Below are 22,688 nucleotides of genomic sequence, written 5' to 3'. Positions count from 1 at the left end.
ATCCCCCGAGGATATATGCCCTAAGGTTTTTATCAGAACGGGCGTAGATTAGTTTCGCCTTTTTCTTTTCCCGACATGAGTTTGTGGTGTTTGCTTTAAAAAATAATAAAATAAAAATAGATAACTTCATTAAAATTATAGCTCACAACTGTGCGGGGTGCAGGGGGAGAGGGGTGGGGGCGCTAAGGAGTGCATTCACATATATGGGGGCGGGGCGTTGGACTAGTAACCGGAAGGTTGCGAGTTCAAACCCCCGAGATGACAAGGTACAAATCTGTCGTTCTGCCCCTGAACAGGCAGTTCCCAGGCCGTCATTGAAAATAAGAATATGTTCTTAACTGACTTGTCTGGTTAAATACAGGTAAAATTTAAATAAAAAATATATCTACACACTTTCATACACACACAATTGATTGTATTTTTTGTATTGGTATTGGTTCCACAATTAGTTATTTACACTAATTACTGAATTACTACATGGTTTGGTGTATTTGATACCATTCCACTAATTATGCTCCAGCTATTACCATCAGCCCGTCCTCCCCAATTAAGGTGCCACCAACCTCCTGTGGTGTACGTGTAAGTCATTGTCAACAAATATATGCGCAGGTATATTGGGGCTGAACTGCATTTCCCATCAACCATCAGTTCTGGTGACGTAGATAGCAACAAAACGTTTCCAAGATGGGGCTCGAAAGTACTATGGTCTGGTAAGGGAAAGAAAAATAAATTGTCATATGTATTATTCTTTAAACTAAGTAAGAGGGATATTTTTTTTAGTTTAATGTGAACGTGCGTCTTTTTTTAGTTATTATGAAATTGCCGCTAACATGAGTTATGTAAACACGTCCGGCCAGCAATCCTAGCCATTTTCCTGAGTCATTTTTGGCTTGCTAATGCTAGCTTCGCTATGACATGCAACGGTTGTGATTGCAATAAAATATTTCAGGGAATTTAGAGTAGCATAGTTAGCAAGATCTTCTCCGAGAAGTTGTTTCAAGTAAGGTCGTGATGGATTTCGCCAATGTAGTAAGCATTACATCCCGAAATGTATCGTTAGCTATTCTCTGTTATTTGGTGAACAAGGCAGTGGTTTAAACATAAGGTTCGGTAAACGATCACCCCAGTCTTTGTTTCTGCCTACTGTAAGTTGTTCTGTATAAAAGCTTCCTATGTCAACATCTACAACATTCGCTAGCTATGCACTTTAATATGTCCCTTACCATCAGTCTGTCTAGGGATTAGCAGTAGTATGGGAGAAGGGGGTAAAATGGAGAGTCCTGGTTGGGGAAAACGGTTGGCAGAATGTTACTGTTGCCAGTTAAAGGTGACACTTCGATGCACGTTGCAGAAATGTCTCCGCCATTTCCTGGTTGCTAAAATTCTAATAGTTGTCATTTATTTGTGACAAAAAAGCAAATATAGTGTAGAACATCATTGTACCATCTAAACCAATACGAAATGTATTTTCAATAACCACATATTGTATTTTCAGTTTTTTGAAGCTGGTGTACAAAACTAAACGTAAAATATTTGCTTTCAATGAGAATTACATATAACTCGTATTTCTATGTGAATTTGGTCTGTGTGCCCAAAAACGTACAAATGGCAGCATTAACTCATTTATGCAACACTGTTCTAAATATAGATATAATACCAGCCACCTTGTCACTGTGCTCTAATACAAGGTTTCCCAAACTCATCCCTGGTGCACGTTTTGTTTTTTGCCCTAGCACTACACAGCAGATTCAAATGATGAACTCATCAAGCTTTGGTGGTTTGAATCAGCTGTGTAGTGTTAGGGCAAATAACTAAATGTGCACCCAAGGAGGGGCCCCAGGACCGAGTTTGGGAAAAACCCTGCTCTAGTGGTACCTTTATCGGGGATGGGCAAGTCCAGTCCCCGGAAGCCTAGTTGGTGTCACACTTTTGCTCCAGCTAACACACTTGACTCCAATAATCAAGTAATTATGATCTTCAGTTTAGAATGCAATTAGTTTAAATCAGTTGTGTTTGATAGGGGGGGGGGGGTGACACAACTCAGGCCCCTGAGGACTAGAGTTGCCCCTCCCTGGCCTACATGCTACCCTGTGTAATGGATGTATCTACTGTGTTGTCTGTGTGCCTCAGTGTGGACAACAGTGAGTATATGAGGAATGGAGACTTCCTCCCCACCAGACTTCAGGCCCAGCAAGATGCTGTCAACATTGTGTGCCACTCCAAGACGCGCAGCAACCCTGAGAACAATGTGGGCCTCATCACCATGGCCAAGTAAGGAGCTGTGTGTGTGAGATGTCTTTATGCTTGTCCTATGGTCGCAACAAAAAATTTAAACATTCATCATTTAGATATTACAGGATGCCTGGATACTTGTGATTTATTTTTAGTGATTGAGTGTAAGAAATGTGTAGTAACTATTGTTCTCTGCGCAGTAACTGTGAGGTGCTGACCACATTGACTGCAGATGCGGGGAGGATACTGTCTAAACTGCATGCTGTCCAGCCCCGTGGAAACATCAGCTTCTGCACAGGCATCAGAGTGGCTCATGTATGTATACTACACAATAATACAATACAACTTAATCTTATTGTTCGTAACGACACTGAACCCTGTGTCCTCTCCTCTCCCAGTTGGCTCTGAAGCACAGACAGGGGAAGAACCACAAGATGCGTATAATTGCCTTTGTGGGCAGCCCAGTGGAGGACAACGAGAAGGATGTGAGTGTTCTATCAATGCAGTGTGTTGATAGCTGCATGCATGTCCCCTCTGACATCATTTCCTGTCACATTCTCTCTAGCTGGTGAAAATGGCAAAGCGTCTAAAGAAAGAGAAAGTCAGTGTGGACATCATTAACTTTGGAGAGGAGGTACCAAATATCTTACCTAATATTTATCTGGTCTCATTATTTCTTTATAGCCATCACTGTCTCCCTTATATAACCTCCTTTTGGTCTCCAGGAGGTGAACACAGAAAAGCTGACGGCCTTCATCAACACTCTGAATGGGAAGGAAGGAGCAGGGTCCCACCTTGTGACAGTGCCTCCAGGCCCCAGTCTGGCTGATGCCCTGCTGTCCTCTCCTATCCTTGCTGGGGAGGGAGGAGCCATGCTGGGCCTGGGGTCCAGTGACTTTGAGTTTGGAGTGGACCCCAGTGCAGACCCAGAGCTGGCACTGGTGAGAGGGGGAGGACTAGATGGGTTGATCATCCCCTCTCACTCTAGTTTTTACACTTTCTAGTTCTCTCTCTCTCATTGCCTCTTTTTAGATGATTATTATCGTATGCTACAATCTTCCCCCTTTTAACTTTTTCTGCACTCTGTGCCTTCTCCAGGCTCTGAGGGTGTCTATGGAGGAGCAGAGACAAAGGCAGGAGGATGAGACTCGCAGGGCAGCAGTGGTGTCTGCTGCTGAGGCCGGGGTTCCCTCGCCTACCGCTGACGGTGAGACAAATACACAACTCTCCATCTACACCATGTACACATAACAATAACCCTCCACCTACAAACTAATCACTCATCTATAACTGGCAACCAATCAATGCCCGTGCACCATTATCTCTCTCCCCTCTCTGTACTTGGATCTTCCCTGAAGGGAGGCACTGCATATGGGGGGATAAACTGTTAACCACCTCCTATTCTAGAGTCAGACGAAGCTCTGCTGAAGATGTCAGTCCCCCAGGCTGACACGGCCACGCCCGCTATGCCCGACTTCAGCCGCATGACAGAGGACGAGCAGATTGCCTACGCCCTACAGATGTCCATGCAGGGTGGAGGTCAGTGACACCTGTTATAACCAGTTATAACATGCACAGTCAGTCTATAACATCTGTCCTATCCTACCCAGCAGAGTTTGGTGCAGAGTCAATGGACATGGACACAGGAGCCCCTGTAGACTCAGAGGGTGCTAAGGTTAGGCCAACTCTCTCACACCACTGAGATGAAAGTGTACATGTGTAGCAGACATATCCCGCCTGTTACACATGCTCAAATGCGCTTGTTTTTCTAGCATATGTTAATCTCTCTGCAGGATGAGGAGGACTATGATGTGATGCAGGACCCAGAGTTCCTCCAAAGCGTCCTGGAGAACCTACCGGGTGTCGACCCCAACAACGAGGCCATCCGGAATGCCATGGGCTCGCTGGCCTCACAGACAGGATCCAAACCTGACAGCAAGAAAGACAAAGACGATGAGAAGAAGAAATGAACATTTACACAGTAAACATAATAGATACCCTGGCGTTGACCTGTTGACAATGGCTCCTTTTAATATAATAGTTGTGCAAACTGTAACCTCAAATGACCTCTAGGTTTTTTTTGTATCGCCATACTCAAACAGTTGAACAGGGCTTTCTTTATCTTTGTTGTGTCAAGGTTAATGATGCATGTTGCCTTTAAAAAAAATATTAAAAAGTTTGTACTAAAGTGGGACCTTATATCAACCCAAGCACATTCAGTAAGTGTACATTTATGTGCTGATAATAATAAATACATTTACATAATTCAAGAGAACACCTCAGCTGGTTGTTGTGGAGTTTTGTGCCAATGTTGACATGCTGCACACATACTCCTTCCAAAGAGGGGATTGATGACGACACAACAGATGTGGTGGAATATGGACTTGACTTTTAGTATAAAAATGTCAGATAAACATTGATTTTATTGCATACTATTCCTGTGTAACTAAGTCTTTCTGAAAAGCCATGCATTGTGAAACACATAAGATATGTTGTCCCTGCAACCCCACAAATGCAACAAAAGCATGCCCTTGGCTTTGGAGGACATTGTGCCATAAAGGTTATTTGATTGTACCACTGCCATGTTAAGGAAATGATAGCCAACACTCGCAAGAACAAGGCATTACAATATAACACGTATGTACGTCAGGAGTGTGGGGAAACAGCTGGCAAATTGCGCATACATCAGCTTCCAAAGTTGACACGTTATGAACCTGGCAGGACCTATCTCTCCCCCGTCGTTTCTGGTGACGAACAACTCATGCGTCAAAAAGGAAAGTCGGGAACCGAAGAGCCAGGTAAACAAACCATTTCCTTCACATTTAAAACTAGATATACATTTCTGCTTGTCACATATACCCGTATAAACCACTTATTCAAATGAATGCCCTTAAATAATTTCCAATTGTAAGGTTTAAATACCTGAAAAGCAGGCGTTAAAAGGCTTCCTTGCGTTGACGTAGAAAATTCTAGCTAGCTAAGTAATGTTAGCTACGCTAGCTGGTCGGAGGAATGCTAGAAGGGAACGTAATTAGTTAGTGTATGTGTGCTGAGGTGGTTGACAGCTCAGTGTCGTAACTAGCTACATAGCTAAATGCACATTCTGTCTGATAACGATAAAATATCCACATTTTGTGTTCTCGCAAACTCAGCGAGAATAGCTAGCTAGCTAGTACAGCTGCACTACGTGAAGCATGTGCAACAAGGGGGGAAAACGCTGTCTGAAAACTAGGCCTATAGCTATCGGTATTGCTAGCTGCCTTTGCTGTACTAACTTGCTAATTTTAGCTCAGTAGCCAGTTCACACGAGGGCAGTAGGGGAACTTAAACTTTCAAATAAGTTTCTAACTTCCAAATAAAGTGGTTGCTTCTAACTGCTAACTCATTCAACAAGTTTGCCAGGTTTGAGGTTTATTGGGTTCTAGTAAATAACTTGCATAGCTACCTGAAATATAGGCTATTCAACATTGCAATTCAACATTATGATGATGCACGTTCAAAACAGGAAGTCACATCTACGTTTGTCATGAATTATCAAGATTCATAGTATTCGGTCCTGCCTCAGGCTTTGGTTGGGTTGGGGACAACCATGTTTATTTCTCACTCCTGTGTGTACGTTCTGCAGGTTTTGTAATCCGGGAATGGGGGACATGAAAACCCCAGATTTCGATGACTTGTTGGCAGCCTTCGACATTCCAGACATCGATGCCAAAGAGGCCATCCAGTCTGCACCGGAAGAGGGTGGGGAGGGGTCAGGAAAGGTCGGGGGAAGCGTGTCGGGGGCCAGGGGGCCCTCACCAAGACCTTCCAGCCCCACTGACTCCCCTCCCAACTCCCAAAGTGAGCCTCCAGTGGTCAGTGTGATTGTTAAGAACAGGGTGAGGCCTGACTCCTATGAAGAGACTGAGGGGTCAGATGAAGAGGATGGGGACAGCCCTGGGGGCAGTGGGACAGACCCTGAGGTGGAGACTGGGACGGGAGTCAAGGGGGGCCTGCTGAATTCACAACTGGCTCCTAGGATGCCTGGTCTGATCTCCTCAGAACCTCTTCTCCAGAATGGGTTTGAGGGGTCCACAGTCACGCTGGAGCCCAGTGTGAGAGGCCAGGGGCTGGGCCAGGCATTGGGTCAGGCCAACGGGGAACTCTGGTCAACCTGCTCCCCTCCCACTGCGAGTGAAGGAGGGGGCAGCATTGGAGGAGCAGGGGGGTCGGCCTGCACAACCAAACATACAGTTAATATTCTCAACAGACGGAAACCTCTCTCCTCTCATACCTCTGCTGGTCCTATAACCTCCACATCCTCCTCATCATCATCGTCGTCCTCACTCTCTATCAACCCACACCTCTCTTCTCCCTCCATCCTGAGTGAGGACACTCTGTGCCCTCCTGGGCCTCTTTCCTCCCCCCCTCCCTCCAACGGAAGCCTGAGAGTGGGGGTGAGGCGCATCATGGACTCGGATGAGGACGACTCTGAACCGGATTTGGGAAGCCCGCTAGTGATTCAAGAGAGCCCAGATTCTCCCATGTGCTCCCCTCCCAAATTTCCACGCAGACACTGCCAAGTGTCTTCTTCAGAGCTGTTCAGCTCCCCAACTCCACCCTCCCCTCCTCTCCTCTCTTGCCCTCCTCCTCTCTCCTCCAAACCCCCTCCCTCCATCTCTCAGACATCCTCCAGCTCTAAACCGCCCCCTCCAGATGAAGTACCCTCCACCCCCAGGTCTCCCTCCCCTCCTCCTGCCCAGGGCCGTCAGTCCTGGCTGGCTGCCGCCCTCAGTAACCCCAGACCCATCTCTAGCCCAGTGATGGAGGAAAGAAACCCGGAACATGTGATCGAGGAGAGGGATTCACCAGAGAGCCCCCCGCCTGACCAGACAGGTTCTGCTATGTCCACTTTGTCCAAGAGGAGCTCCAGCCCGGCACCAACCGCAGCATCAACTCAACATGGGGCTAGAGAGGGAGAGGAGCCCATGGCGAGTGAGCCTAGCCTGGAGTGCAGATCAGACAACAGTGAGAAGATGGAGGTTGTGGATGGAAGACAAACAGGAGACACGGAGACGGCTCCGGCCAATTCTACGACAACACCAACAGCCCCCGTTCGCCCACTCAAAGTCCGAATCAAAACAGTCAAGACCCCGACAGGCAGCATCACCAGGACAGTGACGCGAGTAGCATCCAAAGGAGCAGGGGGGACCCCCTCAAAAGGCGCAGATGGTTCCAAACCCTCCCCGGGGGGTCGTAAGGTCCCCAGCCGGCCCAAGAGGGTGGCATCTCAGCAGCCTCCGCAGCAGAAGTCAAAGGGTGGCAGCCTCCTGCCTGTGTCTACACTCCAGGATGCAAGTACTGCCATGTTGATGGCTGCCAGCAAGGCCCAAAACAAGATGGCCGCCGACAGCAACAAGCCCAAAGTGTCGGCTACGGCTGTCAGCATCACCAAGTCAGCAGCCCTCCCCTCTGTCTCTTCCGCCTCTTCCTCCTCCCCCAGATTCAGTCCAGGGGGGGCTGGCGTGCGCAGCCTGGGCCAGAAGACCCTGAATGGGGGTGTGTCTGTGTCCCCCTCCCCCCTCCTCACCCCTCAGGGGGGCAGTAGACCAGCCTCCATAGTGAACAGTACAGGAGCCATTATCTCCAGGAGCCAGTCCAGTCTGGTGGAGGCCTTCAACAAGATCCTCAACAGCAAGAACCTGCTGCCCAGCTACAGACCAGACCTCTGTACACCATTACCACCGGAGTGGGACCTGCCTCTGCCTGCACAGGTAATAGACCTAGGTCTATATTAGGGGTATTCAACTCTTACACCATGAGGTCCGGAGCCTGCTGCTTTTCTGTTCTACCTGATAATGAATTGCACCCACCTGGTGTCCCAGGTCTAAATCGGTCCCTGATTAGATGGGAACAATGAAAAAACACAGTGGAACTGGCTTTGAGGTCCAGAGTTGAGTTTGATGGGTCTATATCAGCATGGATTCAATATTGTAGTGGTTGGGGTAAAAGCAGACGTCCAATTTCTGTTAGACCTTGTGTTCAGTAGACCAATAAATCGCTCTTGTTGATGTTGTGTATTTTTTATGGTCACACACCAGATAGGTACAGTGAAATGTGTTGTTTTACAGGGTCAGCCATAGTACTACAGCACCCCTGGAGCAAATTAGGGTTAAGTGCCTCGCTCAAGGGCACATATTAATCCCCAAAGGGGAAATTTGATTGCTCCAGCCAATACATACAAGACCAATGAATATGCATTGTATCTAGAGACATGTCACCGACATAGGTATTGTATTCATGTTGTTCTTCCTTTGCGTCACAGGGCTACCGCTGTCTGGAGTGTGGCGATGCGTTTGCCCTGGAGCGCAGCCTGGCCCGCCACTATGACCGGCGGTCCCTGAGGATTGAGGTGACTTGTAACCACTGTGCCAAGCGGCTGGCATTCTTCAACAAGTGCAGCCTGCTGCTCCATGCCAGGGAACACAAGGAGAGGGGACTGGTCATGCAGTGTTCCCACCTGGTCATGAGACCTGTCAGTGTAGAGCAGATGATAGGCCAACAGGACACCACTCCCATCGGTGAGAGAGACTGTGTGCTATTACCTTCATATCTCACCTAGGACTGTATACATACAGTGCATTCGGAAAGTATTCAGACCCCTTGACTTATTGTACATTTGTTTACAGCCTTATTCTAAAATGAATTAAATTGTTTTTCCCCCTCAATCTACACACACTACCCCATAATGACAAAGTAAAATCAGGTTTTTAGAAATGTTTGCAAATGTATAAAAAAATAAAATAATGAAATATCACATTTACATAACTATTCAGACCCTTTACTTTGCCGAAGCACCTTTGGCAGCGATTACAGCCTTGAGTCTTGGGTATGACACTACAAGTTTGGCACACCTGTATTTGGGGAGCTTCTCCCATTCTTCTCTGCAGATCCTCTCAAGCTCTGTCAGGTTGGGTGGGGAGTGTTGCTGCACAGCTATTTTCAGGTCTCCAGAGCTGTTCAATTGGCTTCAAGTCCAGGTTCTGGCAGGGCCACTTAAGGACATTCAGAGACTTGTCCCGAAGCCACTCCTGCATTGTCATGGCTGGGTGCTTAGGGTTGTTGTCCTGTTGGAAGGTGAACCTTCGCCCCAGTCTAAGATCCTGAGCGCCCTGGAGCAGGTTTTCGACAAGGATATCAATGTACTTTTTCTCTGTTCATCTTTTCCTCGATCCTGACTAAGCTCCCAGTCCCTGCCGCTGGAAAACATCCCCACAGCATGAGGCTGCCACCACCGTGCTTCACCATAGGGATGGTGCCAGGTTTCTGTCAGACGTGACGCTTGGCATTCATGGTCTGAAAGTCCTTTAGGTGCCTTTTGGCAAACTCCAAGTGGGCTGTCATGTGCCTTTTACTGAGGAGTGCCTCTTACTTCCATCTGGCCACTCTACAATAAAGGCCTGATTGGTGGATTGCCTCAGAGATGGTTGTCCTTCTGGAAGGTTCTCCCATCTCCACAAAGGAACTCTGGAGCTCAGTCAGTGACCATCTGGTTCTGCATCACTTCCCTAACCAAGACCCTTCTCCCCCGATTGCTCAGTTTGGCTGGGTGGCTTGGTGGTTCCAAACTTCTTCCATTTAAGAATGATGGCCACTGTTCATTTTTTTGTTACCCTTCCCCAGATCTGTGCCTCAACACAATCCTCTCTCTGAGCTTTACGGACAATTCCTTCTATCTCATGGCTTTTGCTCTGTGTCAACTGTGGGACCTTATATAGACAGATCAGATTTGACTTTGAGATCATAATGAATATTATATAAACGGGGGGACCTGATCGTAGATCAGTACTCCTACTCTGAGACACTTTATGAATACTAGTGCAGCGCTGTTTATCAGTACCTATCTACCCCACCTCTCTCTTTACCTCTCACTCTTTTTTTCCTCTTTACCTTTCACTCCCCTTCCCCTATATTCCCCTATCTATCTCTCCATCTCTCTGCCTCCTTCAGGCATGCTCTCTCCCTCCCTCTCCACCTCCTCTGTCCCAGCGTCCTCTGCTCCGGCTGTGACTTCAGCCGTGACCCGGCAACCCTGAGCCCCGCCCCCCAGCTGCAGCAGCCAATCATCAGTAAGAAGGCGACAGAGCCGGTGCTGTACACCAATAACAAGTGTCCTGAGTGTAAGGTGCAGTTCTGCAGCAAGGCTGAGGTGGCTGCCCATTTCCAAGAGGTCAAACCAGCCCTTAACACTGTGAGTAGAGCAGTGCGTGTTCAAAAATACACAGGACTTTTTCAGTCTAGACACTGTATGTAATAGCTTGTTTCATGGCTTTAGGAGTATCTGCCTTACTGACCTGTGCACTCTCCTTTTCTCATCTCTCTCTCCCTCCAGTCCTGTACGGAGTGTTCTCCTCCCATGCTCCTTCCTAACGGCTGCAGTGCCTCTGCTCACGCTCGCATCCACAACCCCCGCCCCCCCTATGTCTGCCCAGAGTGTGGGGGTGTGGCCAAGCAGCCAGCCTTTCAATCCCATTTGGAGGAGGCCTGTCTCCATTTCACACGACGCATCGGATACAGGTGACCTTTCAACCCTTCACTCCCTCTGTGGTTGAAAAAAACCTAGTTAGTCCCGTAGACGCTGATCTAGGATCAGATTACCTTACCACCAAATAGGGCTGTAGCGGTCGTGAAATTTTGCAAAAGTCTGCCGGTCTCAAGGAAATTGACTGTTAATTAACGTAAACATGTGCACCATTGGAACATCAATATATAAAAAAGTATAATAAATCTATGTAATGTACACCACAATAAATTGATTATTTATTTTAGTCGGGTCTAAAACATTTTTATATGAAGAAAATGTATTTCAGAAAAATAAAATTTGAGTTGGGCTACTGGAGGCCTATGTTATCTGGCTATGCTCCATGCTGTAGGCTTGTTAATTTGGCATTTAGCTGACAATATATGCCTTTTATTTTATATGATAGATAGAGCCCTGGGTACCAGGCCATTAGGACCTGATGGAGGGACAATAGAGCCCTGGGTACCAGGCCATTAGGACCTGATGGAGGGACAATAGAGCCCTGGGTACCAGGCCATTAGGACCTGATGGAGGGACAGTAGATCCCTGAGTACCAGGCCATTAGGACCTGATGGAGGGACTAGATCCCTGAGTACCAGGCCATTAGGACCTGATGGAGGGACTAGATCCCTGAGTACCAGGCCATTAGGACCTGATGGAGGGACTAGATCCCTGAGTACCAGGCCATTAGGACCTGATGGAGGGACAGTAGATCCCTGAGTACCAGGCCATTAGGACCTGGTGGTAGTTAGCGACTTGAGTACTCTTATGCACATGTCCAGAGTGCATAAGAGGAGATTACCATGACTCAACAATTACGTGGAATTTTACTGTGGTCATGACTCGTGACTGCCAATGTGTCGGTAATATGGTCACCGCAACAGCCCTACCACCAACCCATGCTTTAACCATTCGGAGGATGGAGAAATATCTGACACTGAATCCGTGTTTAGGGACAACATCAACAATTATATTTATTTCTCTGTCTGCAGGTGTTCTAGTTGTCAGGTGGTGTTCGGAGGGTTAAACTCGGTCAAGTCCCATATCCAGACGGCCCACTGTGAGGTGTTCCATAAGTGTCCCAGCTGCCCGATGGCCTTCAAGTCCTCCCCCAGCGCCCAGAGCCACATCAACACCCAGCACCCCACACTCACTGGAGGACAGGCCAAGTATGTACACACACACTGGTTGTGTTCTCAGATTTAATTTTTTTAAATTTCACCTTTATTTAACCAGGTAGGCCAGTTGAGAACAAGTTCTCATTTACAACTGTGACCTGGCCAAGATAAAGCAACGCAGTGTGACACAAACAACACAGAGTTACACATGGAATAAACAGAGTCAATAACACAATAGAAAAAAGTCTATATACAGTGTGTGCAAATGGCGTAAGTAGGTAAGGCAATAAATAGGCCATTGTAGCGAAGTAATTACAATTTAGCAAATTAACACTGGAGTAATAGATGTGCAGATGATGATGTGCAAGTAGAATTACTGGTGTGCAAAAAAAGTACATAAAAACAATATGGGGATGAGGTATGTTGTTGAATGGGCTATTTACAGGTGGGCTGTGTATAGCTGCAGCAATTGGTATGCTGCTCAGATAGCTGATGCTTCAAGTTAGTGAGGGAGATATGTCCCCAACTTCAGCAAATTTTGCAATTCGTTCCAGCCATTGGCAGCAGAGAACTGGAAGGAAAGGCAGCCAACGGAGGTGTTGGCTTTGGGGGTGGCCAGTGAAATATACCTGCTGGAGCGCGTGCTACGGGTGGGTGTTATGGTGATCAGTGAGCTGAGATAAGGCGGAACTTTACTTAGCAAAGACTTATAGATGACCTGGAGCCAGTGGGTCTGGCGACTAATATGTAGCGAGGGCCAGCTGACGAGAGCATACAGGTCTCAGTGGTGGGTGGTATATCAGGCTTTGGTGACAAAACGGATGGCACTGTGATAGACTGCATCCAGTTTGCTGAGTAGTGTGTTGGAGGCTATTTTGTAAACGACATCACCGAAGTCAAGGATGGTCAGTTTTACGAGAGTATGTTTGGGAAGGAGAGTTGACAGTCTCTAGCCAGTCACCGAGGTATTTGTAGTTGAGAACAAGTATTTGACACTCTGCTGATTTTCCAGGTTTTCCTACTTACAAAGCATGCAGAGGTCTGTAATTTTTATCATATGTACACTTCAACTGTGCGAGACGGAATCTAAAACAAAAATCCAGAAAATCACTTTGTATGATTTTTAAGTAATGAATTAGCATTTTATTGCATGACATAAGTATTTGATCACCTACCAACCAGTAAGACTTTCGGCTCTCACAGGCCTGTTAGTTTTTCTTTTAGGATCCCTCCTGTTCTCCACTCATTACCTGTTTGAACTCGTTACCTGTATAAAAGACACCTGTCCACACACTCAATCAAACAGACTTCAACCTCTCCACAATGGCCAAGACCAGAGAGCTGTGTAAGGACATCAGGGATAAAATTGTAGACCTGCACAAGGCTGGGATGGGCTACAGGACAATAGGCAAACGGCTTGGTGAGAAGGCAACAACTGTTGGCGCAATTATTAGAACATTTAACATTTACATTTAAGTCATTTAGCAGACGCTCTTATCCAGAGCGACTTACAAATTGGTGCATTCACCTTATGACATCCAGTGGGACAGTCACTTAACAATAGTGCATCTAAAACTTAGGGGGGGTGAGAGGGATTACTTATCCTATCCTAGGTATTCCTTAAAGAGGTGGGGTTTCAGGTGTCTCCGGAAGGTGGTGATTGACTCCGCTGTCCTGGCGTCGTGAGGGAGTTTGTTCCACCATTGGGGGGCCAGGGCAGCGAACAGTTTTGACTGGGCTGAGCGGGAGCTGTACTTCCTCAGTGGTAGGGAGGCGAGCAGGCCAGAGGTGGATGAACGCAGTGCCCTTGTTTGGGTGTAGGGCCTGATCAGAGCCTGGAGGTACTGAGGTGCCGTTCCCCTCACAGCTCCGTAGGCAAGCACCATGGTCTTGTAGCGGATGCGAGCTTCAACTGGAAGCCAGTGGAGAGAACGGAGGAGCGGGGTGACGTGAGAGAACTTGGGAAGGTTGAACACCAGACGGGCTGCGGCGTTCTGGATGAGTTGAAGGGGTTTAATGGCACAGGCAGGGAGCCCAGCCAACAGCGAGTTGCAGTAATCCAGACGGGAGATGACAAGTGCCTGGATTAGGACCTGCGCCGCTTCCTGTGTGAGGCAGGGTCGTACTCTGCGGATGTTGTAGAGCATGAACCTACAGGAATGGGCCACCGCCTTGATGTTGGTTGAGAACGACAGGGTGTTGTCCAGGATCACGCCAAGGTTCTTGGCGCTCTGGGAGGAGGACACAATGGAGTTGTCAACCGTGATGGCGAGATCATGGAACGGGCAGTCCTTCCCCGGGAGGAAGAGCAGCTCCGTCTTGCCGAGGTTCAGCTTGAGGTGGTGATCCGTCATCCACACTGATATGTCTGCCAGACATGCAGAGATGCGATTCGCCACCTGGTCATCAGAAGGGGGAAAGGAGAAGATTAATTGTGTGTCGTCTGCATAGCAATGATAAGAGAGACGATGTGAGGTTATGACAGAGCCAAGTGACTTGGTGTATAGCGAGAATAGGAGAGGGCCAAGAACAGAGCCCTGGGGGACACCAGTGGTGAGAGCGCGTGGTGAGGAGACAGATTCTCGCCACGCCACCTGGTAGGAGCGACCTGTCAGGTAGGACGCAATCCAAGCGTGGGCCGCGCCGGAGATGCCCAACTCGGAGAGGGTGGAGAGGAGGATCTGATGGTTCACAGTATCGAAGGCAGCCGACAGATCTAGAAGGATGAGAGCAGAGGAGAGAGAGTTAGCTTTAGCAGTGCGGAGCGCCTCCGTGATACAGAGGAGAGCAGTCTCAGTTGAATGACTAGTCTTGAAACCTGACTGATTTGGATCAAGAAGGTCATTCAGAGAGAGATAGCGGGAGAGCTGGCCAACGACGGCACGTTCAAGAGTTTTGGAGAGAAAAGAAAGAAGGGATACTGGTCTGTAATTGTTGACATCGGAGGGATCGAGTGTAGGTTTTTTCAGAAGGGGTGCAACTCTCGCTCTCTTGAAGACGGAAGGGACGTAGCCAGCGGTCAGGGATGAGTTGATGAGCGAGGTGAGGTAAGGGAGAAGGTCTCCGGAAATGGTCTGGAGAAGAGAGGAGGGGATAGGGTCAAGCGGGCAGGTTGTTGGGCGGCCGGCCGTCACAAGACGCGAGATTTCATCTGGAGAGAGAGGGGAGAAAGAGGTCAGAGCACAGGGTAGGGCAGTGTGAGCAGAACCAGCGGTGTCGTTTGACTTAGCAAACGAGGATCGGATGTCGTCGACCTTCTTTTCAAAATGGTTGACGAAGTCATCTGCAGAGAGGGAGGAGGGGGAGGGGGCGGAGGATTCAGGAGGGAGGAGAAGGTGGCAAAGAGCTTCCTAGGGTTAGAGGCAGATGCTTGGAATTTAGCGTGGTAGAAAGTGGCTTTAGCAGCAGAGACAGAGGAGGAAAATGTAGAGAGGGGGAGTGAAAGGATGCCAGGTCCGCAGGGAGGCGAGTTTTCCTCCATTTCCGCTCGGCTGCCCGGAGCCCTGTTCTGTGAGCTCGCAATGAGTCATCGAGCCACGGAGCGGGAGGGAGGACCGAGCCGGCCTGGAGGATAGGGGACATAGAGAGTCAAGGGATGCAGAGAGGGAGGAGAGGAGGGTTGAGGAGGCAGAATCAGGAGATAGGTGGGAGAAGGTTTGAGCGGAGGGAAGAGATGATAGGATGGAAGAGGAGAGAGTAGCGGGGGAGAGAGAGCGAAGGTTGGGACGGCGCGATACCATCCGAGTAGGGGCAGTGTGGGAGGTGTTGGATGAGAGCGAGAGGGAAAAGGATACAAGGCAGTGGTCGGAGACTTGGAGGGGAGTTGCAATGAGGTTAGTGGAGGAACAGCATCTAGTAAAGATGAGGTCGAGCGTATTGCCTGCCTTGTGAGTAGGGGGGGAAGGTGAGAGGGTGAGGTCGAAAGAGGAGAGGAGTGGAAAGAAGTAGGCAGAGAGGAAAGAGTCAAAGGTAGACGTGGGGAGGTTAAAGTCGCCCAGAACTGTGAAAGGTGAGCCGTCCTCAGGAAAGGAGCTTATCAAGGCATCAAGCTCATTGATGAACTCTCCGAGGGAACCTGGAGGGCGATAAATGATAAGGATGTTAAGCTTGAAAGGGCTAGTAACTGTGACAGCATGGAATTCAAAGGAGGCGATAGACAGATGGGTAAGGGGAGAAAGAGAGAATGACCACTTGGGAGAGATGAGGATCCCGGTGCCACCACCCCGCTGACCAGACGCTCTCGGGGTGTGCGAGAACACGTGGGCGGACGAAGAGAGAGCAGTAGGAGTAGCAGTGTTGTCTGTGGTGATCCATGTTTCCGTCAGTGCCAAGAAGTCGAGGGACTGGAGGGAGGCATAGGCTGAGATGAACTCTGCCTTGTTGACCGCAGATTGGCAGTTCCAGAGGCTACCGGAGACCTGGAACTCCACGTGGGTCGTGCGCGCTGGGACCACCAGAGTAGGGTGGCCGCGGCCACGCGGTGAGGAGCGTTTGTATGGTCTGTGCAGAGAGGAGAGAACAGGGATAAACAGACACATAGTTGACAGGCTACAGAAGAGGCTACGCTAATGCAAAGGAGATTGGAATGACAAGTGGACTACACGTCTCGAATGTTCAGAAAGTTAAGCTACGTAGCAAGAATCTTATTGACTAAAATGATTAAAATGATACAGTACTGCTGAAGTAGGCCAGCTGGCAGTGGGTGCGTTGTTGACACTACACTAATCAAGTCGTTCCGTTGAGTGTAATAGTTTCTGCAGTGTTGCTATTCGGGGGCTAGCTGGCTAGCTAGCAGTGTTGTTTACGTTACGTTGCGTTAAAAGAACGACAATAGCTGGCTAGCGAACCTAGAAAATCGCTCTAGACTACACAATTATCTTTGATACAAAGACGGCTATGTAGCTAGCTACGATCAAACAAATCAAACCGTTGTACTGTAATGAAATGAAGTGAAAATGTGATACTACCTGTGAATGCGACCGGGTAGTTGAGTTCTATACAGAAGACGTTGGCTAGCGTTGGCTAGCTAGCAGAGTCACCTACGTTAAGGACGACAAATAGCTGGCTAGCTAACCTCGGTAAATTAAGATAATCACTCTAAGACTACACACTCTAAACCTAAACAACACAATTATCTTGGATACGATGATACGAAGACAGCAAAGGCAGCTATGTAGCTAGCTAACACTACACTAATCAAGTCGTTCAGTTGAGTGTAATAGAAAATGGAAATAGAAAATGGAAGAAGTTCAAGATGATGGTCAATCACCCTCGGTCTGGGGCTCCATGCAAGTTCTCACCTCACGGGGCATCAATGATCATGAGGAAGATTAGGGATCAGCCCAGAACTACACGGCAGGACCTGGTCAATGACCTGAAGAGAGCTGGGAACACAGTCTCAAAGAAAACCATTAGTAACACACTACGCAGTCATGGATTAAAATCCTGTAGCGCACGCAAGATCCCCCTGCTCAAGCCAGTGCATATCCAGGCCTGTCTGAAGTTTACCAATGACCATCTGGATGATCCAGAGGAGCAATGGGAGAAGGTCATGTTGTCTGATGAGACAAAAATAGAGCTTTTTGGTCTAAACTCCACTCGTGTTTGGAGGAAGAAGAAGGATGAGTACAACCCCAAGAACACCATCCCAACCGTGAAGCATGGAGGTGGAATCATTCTTTGGGGGATGCTTTTCTGCAAAGGGGACAGGACGACTGCACCGTATTGAGGGGAGGATGGATGGGGCCATGTATCGCGAGATCTTGGCCAACAACCTTCTTCTCTCAGTAAGCGCATTGAAAATGGGTTGTGGCTGGGTCTTCCAGCATGACAACGACCCGAAACGCACAGCCAGGACAACTAAGGAGTGGCTCCGTAAGAAGCATTTCAAGGTCCTGGAGTGACCTAGCCAGTCTCCAGACCTGAACCCAATAGAATTTTTTTGGAGGGAGCTGGAAGTCCGTATTGCCCAGCGACAGCCCCGAAACCTGAAGGATCTGGAGAAGGTCTGTATGGAGGAGTGGGCCAAAATCTGCAGTGTGTGCAAACCTGGTCAAGAACTACAATTACGTATGATCTCTGTAATTGCAAACAAAGGTTTCTGTACCAAATATTCGGTTCTGCTTTTCTGATGTATCAAATACTTATGTCATGCAATAAAATGCAAATTAATTACTTAAAAATCATACAGTGTGATTTTCTGGATTTTTGTTTTAGATTCCGTCTCTCACAGTTGAAGTGTACCTATGATTTTTTTTTAAAATACAGACCTCTACATGCGTTGTAAGAAGGAAACACTGCCGATTTTGCAGGTTATCAAATACTTGTTCTCCCCCACTGTATTCTAAGTCAGAACCGTCCAGAGTAGTGATGCTAGGTGGGCGGGTGCGGGCAGCAATCGGTTGAAGAGCATGCATTTAGTTTTACTAGCGTTTAAGAGCAGTTGGAGGCCACGGGAGGAGTGTTGTATGGCATTGAAACTTATACCCTTCACTCCTTCCTTACAGGATGATCTACAAGTGTGTGATGTGTGACACGGTATTTACCCAGAAGCCACTGCTGTACGTCCACTTTGACACCCACCTAGTCAAGCAGAAGGTGCACGTGTTCAAGTGTCCTGAGTGCCCCAAGCTCTACGCGCAGAGAAGTTCCATGCTGGAGCACATCAAGGTACATCTATGGGTTCCCCTCTCACACAGTCCTTCTCCAGACTTGGTTTGGGTCAGTCAGTTCTGTTCATATGAAATGTAGCTTAACTTTCCTCCATCTCCCTATCTGCTGTGTTCCTTTTTCTATTCTCCTTCCCCTTCCCTCGCTCAGACTACTCACAGAGGCCCTGCGGTCAAACAGGAAGTTCCTGTTGCCATGACACCCTCTCCTGCCCCTCCCCCCCGGGTGCGGAGCTCAGTGAAGACGGAGAGCTCTGACGGAGAGGAGTGGGGAAGGGAGGAAGAGGAGGAGGAAGAGAGGGATGGAGAGACCAATAAGACAAGCCCAGGGTGGAGCTGTGCTCCCTGCCACGCCCGCTACGCTGACAGAGAGGACTACATTACCCATATGGCCGAGCAGCATGGCAAGGTCAGGAACATAGCCTGCAGATAGACCGTTAAATGTTTCATGCAGTAGTGATATACTGTTTGATGTGCAGTACAGTAGATTGATTCTGAATCGGTTCTAACTGATCAGTGATCCATTGTATCTTCTGACCCTCTAGGTCAGGCCTACTCTACTGCCGGCCCACGGGCCCAGTCCTGCCCAAAATTAACCCCTAACTGGCCCTTAAACGAATCCCCTAATCACCACAGGCCCAATCCTCACTTGAGAAAAGTTATGCTTAATACGTCACTTACGTTCTTCCATCAAAATACGATCAGAGTTTATTTATGCTCATCTTTGAGATCCCCAGGTGTTTCTCAAGTTGGGATTGGGCCCGATCATATAGGTTATAAAGTCATATCATGTATATCTAAGTTCTGGAGCACAGTCACCTCTCACATGAAGTGGAGGGATCCAGGAAAGTTTGCCCTCTTTTTTTTTTTTCTTTGAAGAACAGATTTTCAGCCGTTTTTCTCAGTAAGCATCATTGTCTTTAGTAGCCTTTCTGTTTTTAAACTAGGGAAGCTGAGGGGACTGTTCACTGTAAGGTGCCTGTGTTTTGTGTAGATCCTGAAGAAGTTTCCGTGTAGTCTGTGTGAGAACTCCTTCTCCTCCACGTCCAGCCTCAGACGCCACATCAGAGTCAAACACAAGGGCATCAAACGAGCATTCCACTGCCGGTGAGTATGCACACTACACCCTAACCACTAGATACCCTACCCCCACGTCAGAGTCTAAATGAGTCATCCACTAAGTATGCACACTACACGCTAACCCCTATACTACCCTACAACAGCTGTATCTCACCTTAACCCCTACACTAAACCCTAACGTGTGTTTGTGTGTGTAGGTTGTGTGGTGAGGGTAAGAGGACGTTCAGCAGTAGACTGGTGTTGGAGAGACATGTCCAGCTGAGACACGGCATGTCAGCTCTGGACACAAAGGTACAGTTCCACTTTCTCTCACAACTACCGACTGCAGCCTTTATATAGGAAGACCGGTTATTAATGCTAAATGTCATTAACTCTAATTCTCTCTGTCTGTCTGTCAGCGAGGGAGGGGTGCAGAAGGGGCCGACAGTTCCTCGGAGCAGGACGGAGGCTCCAACCCTCCGTTCACTGTTTCAGCTGAGGAAGACGGAGGAGGAGGGTTGAAGACTGAGGAGGAAGAGGACGATGTGACCGAGGGCATCATCCCTGCTAAGAGACCTCGCGTCACCACCTCGGCCCCCCCTCCCCAGCCAGAGTCTGGGTTCCACTGTGCTCCGTGTGGCTTCACCACCGAGGACCGCGCCGTCTTCCTGGACCACATCCCCCAGCACCGCTCCGAGGCCCTGGGGGGAGGAGTCAGCCTGCAGTGTCTGCAGTGTGGAGCCTGCTTTGCCTCCGCCCCCTCCCTCTCCCGCCACCGCTTCATCAGCCACAGGGTTCGAGACACGCCCCCTGACAACCACAGCCGTCACGGCCATAACGACCGCTCCCTGACATCCTCGCCCGGCAATGGTGGTAACCACGGTGACGGGAGTCCCAGAGGGGGTTCCCTGCCGGGGTCTCCCTCTTCCTCGTCTCACCCCCCCACACCGCTGGGGGAGGACGGGGAGGGCAGGGTGGGGTGTAAGGTGTGTGGGAAACGCTTTGAGAAGGTTTCAGATCTGAACACACACTTCAGGACTCACGGCATGGCCTTCATCACCGCACGCAAGACAGACAAACCTGTCTGAGAGAGGGAGGGGAAGGAGGAGGAGAGAAAGATAATATTTTGGAGGGAAGGAGGGTGAGAGAGTACTATAAACTGCAAATATTTTAGTAAGAGAGACGAGGTATGGGAAGGAAAGCTCTTCACTGTAAACTGTTCTTCAGCAGTGTGTTCGTGTCATCACGTATCCAACACCCAAGCACATTGTGATAAGTTGTTTTCATTCAATGCTTATTTAATTTTCTGTCACATTTGTCATATGGCAGCCATAACCTATGTGTGTGTTTGACTGACTGATTCTGGACGCAGTACCTCAGGTCCCGTCTAAACTGAGGTAGTATTAACATCTGGAGGCTGCGGGGAGGACGGCTCATAATAATGGCTGGAACGGAACAAATGGAAAGGCATCAAACACCTGGTTTCCATGGTTTGGTTGTAAATTACTTATGAAACACATTATTACAGGTTATATTACCAAATAACACTTCCGTTCAGAAGTGTACTTTTTAAAATGGAGACAGTTAACCACCAGTCAGTCTACAGCTGAGTTCTATTAGGTTTCTGTTGTCTGTCATCAACAGGGAATGTGACTGGTGTTGGAAGAGACTAGTCAACATGGGGGTGTGATTTGCTTATCGATTTGAATGTGTTTTCTATGGTTCATCCAAGCACAGAATCTCAGTGGATTGGTGACAGCCACCACTGGTCATTCTCTGTGTAGAGCCCGTCCCAGTTCTCATTCTCACTATTGCATTGATTTTCGTATAGTTTTGTTCATAGTATTTGATTTAAGGGTTTGTGTATGTGCAGGTATTTGTTTTTCATTGTAAGCTCTGGATTGGCTTTGTCTGTTGAATGTTCTCCGTTCTCATCCCCGTCCGTCTAGCCATATAGTATGATCAGGGATGAGATTGGCTCCACAGAGACGTCAGGCAGAGTATTCCTGTTGATCCTGCCTTGTAACATCAGAAAACATCCCATCTCAAGATGACCCTCTATAACCTGGAGTGGTTGGGTTGGACCCTTCCATTACTAAAGTGTGGTTGTACTTGACCACAACTGAACCATAACCATGTAAATATGAGTACTAGACATCTATCCTCTTTCTCTCTCTGAGAGGGAGGGAGATATGGATGGAGTGATAGTGAAACTCCTGGTGTAGGAGGAGAGGTGTGAAGGGTTGAGGACAGTGATTGTATGCTAAAGAAAAGCATGTAAGGCGTGTTGAACTACAGTAAAACAAAAAAAAAGATTAAGTTTAAAAAGTTAGTCACCCAATCAGAGGTGTTAACTGTTCTCTTCTACTCTTTTGATAAAGGTATTGTGTGCGTGTCTCCAGCTAGAGTTGCTTCAGTCTTCAGAGATTACAATGTTAACACACAGCCCTCTTTCCCCCTGTAACCCAATTCTGTTTTCTTTCTTGCGTAGAGCATTTCTAATAAAATACCCAGATAAAGTGATTATTATATTCTGAGTCTTATTTGAGCTTCTGTCAGTTGTAACAATCCATAGAGTAAGTGATAGTAGGTTCATAATCTTTATTATTAACTTAGTCTTCCACTTCCAATTTTATCAGCACTGGATTAGCACCCATAATCCTCGTTTTATGATCCCAACTCTCAGAAAACAACCAATGCAGAACACATCATTACATGTTCCAGCATTGTCCTAATAGAATAGACCCACCATTGCAACAAAGATATAAAAATCTACATATTTCTTTAACAAATAAAATAATATATTAAGTGCTTTTACATTGTCACAGGTATCTGCTTTGATGTGATCAAGGCCTGCTCTGGCTTAATCTAGATTTTTTTTTTTTTTTTAAAGAAGCAGGATATAAAGTTATATTTGTTACTGTTAAATGTGTTAAAATATGCCATATTATTGACAATCTCTCTTCTTGTTCAACACATGCATGAGTAGTTCCATATGTCATGCGTGTCTATTGGATGTGTAGTTTCACTACAGGACAAACCCCAGCAGAA

General features: G+C 47.8%; 2 protein-coding genes across 3 annotated transcripts; both read left to right on the top strand.

The window, feature by feature from the left end:
- The first annotated feature begins 586 nt into the window (after positions 1–586).
- Positions 587–4,509, top strand: LOC124017036 (26S proteasome non-ATPase regulatory subunit 4-like). Of its 2 annotated transcripts, none has more exons than XM_046332388.1 (10): positions 587–710; positions 2,131–2,271; positions 2,433–2,547; positions 2,631–2,717; positions 2,798–2,866; positions 2,958–3,173; positions 3,331–3,439; positions 3,640–3,771; positions 3,846–3,907; positions 4,026–4,509. In XM_046332388.1, exons 1-10 carry the CDS (start codon positions 685–687, stop codon positions 4,200–4,202), a joined length of 1,134 nt encoding a protein of 377 aa, XP_046188344.1. In that variant the 5' UTR covers positions 587–684; the 3' UTR covers positions 4,203–4,509. The 2 variants fall into 2 exon arrangements, with proteins under 2 accessions (XP_046188344.1, XP_046188343.1); XM_046332387.1 differs by having other exon boundaries at positions 3,843–3,907.
- Positions 4,510–4,874: 365 nt separating this feature from the next.
- LOC124017034 (zinc finger protein 687a-like) lies at positions 4,875–22,160 on the top strand. Its single transcript, XM_046332386.1, is given in 12 exon segments — positions 4,875–5,030; positions 5,858–7,985; positions 8,537–8,792; positions 10,222–10,292; positions 10,295–10,462; positions 10,604–10,788; positions 11,785–11,961; positions 18,417–18,579; positions 18,730–18,987; positions 19,573–19,685; positions 19,856–19,949; positions 20,057–22,160. Coding segments are annotated over 11 exon segments (4,266 nt in total). The 5' UTR covers positions 4,875–5,030; positions 5,858–5,873; the 3' UTR covers positions 20,726–22,160.
- The last annotated feature ends 528 nt before the right edge of the window (positions 22,161–22,688 follow it).

This window comes from Oncorhynchus gorbuscha, unplaced genomic scaffold (assembly GCF_021184085.1).
Source record: "Oncorhynchus gorbuscha isolate QuinsamMale2020 ecotype Even-year unplaced genomic scaffold, OgorEven_v1.0 Un_scaffold_141:::fragment_3, whole genome shotgun sequence".
NCBI classification, from domain to species: Eukaryota; Metazoa; Chordata; class Actinopteri; order Salmoniformes; family Salmonidae; genus Oncorhynchus; species Oncorhynchus gorbuscha.
This window is presented reverse-complemented; position numbering and strand designations above follow the sequence as displayed.

What these genes read in the sequence shown, in the direction of transcription:
- LOC124017036 (XM_046332387.1), top strand. Translation starts at nt 685, where the DNA reads ATGGGGCTCGAAAGTACTATGGTCTG. An exon ending in CTCGAAAGTACTATGGTCTG is followed by an intron (nt 711 to 2,130) that starts GTAAGGGAAAGA and finishes TGTGTGCCTCAG; the next exon opens with TGTGGACAACAGTGAGTATA. An exon ending in CAGGCATCAGAGTGGCTCAT is followed by an intron (nt 2,548 to 2,630) that starts GTATGTATACTA and finishes CTCCTCTCCCAG; the next exon opens with TTGGCTCTGAAGCACAGACA.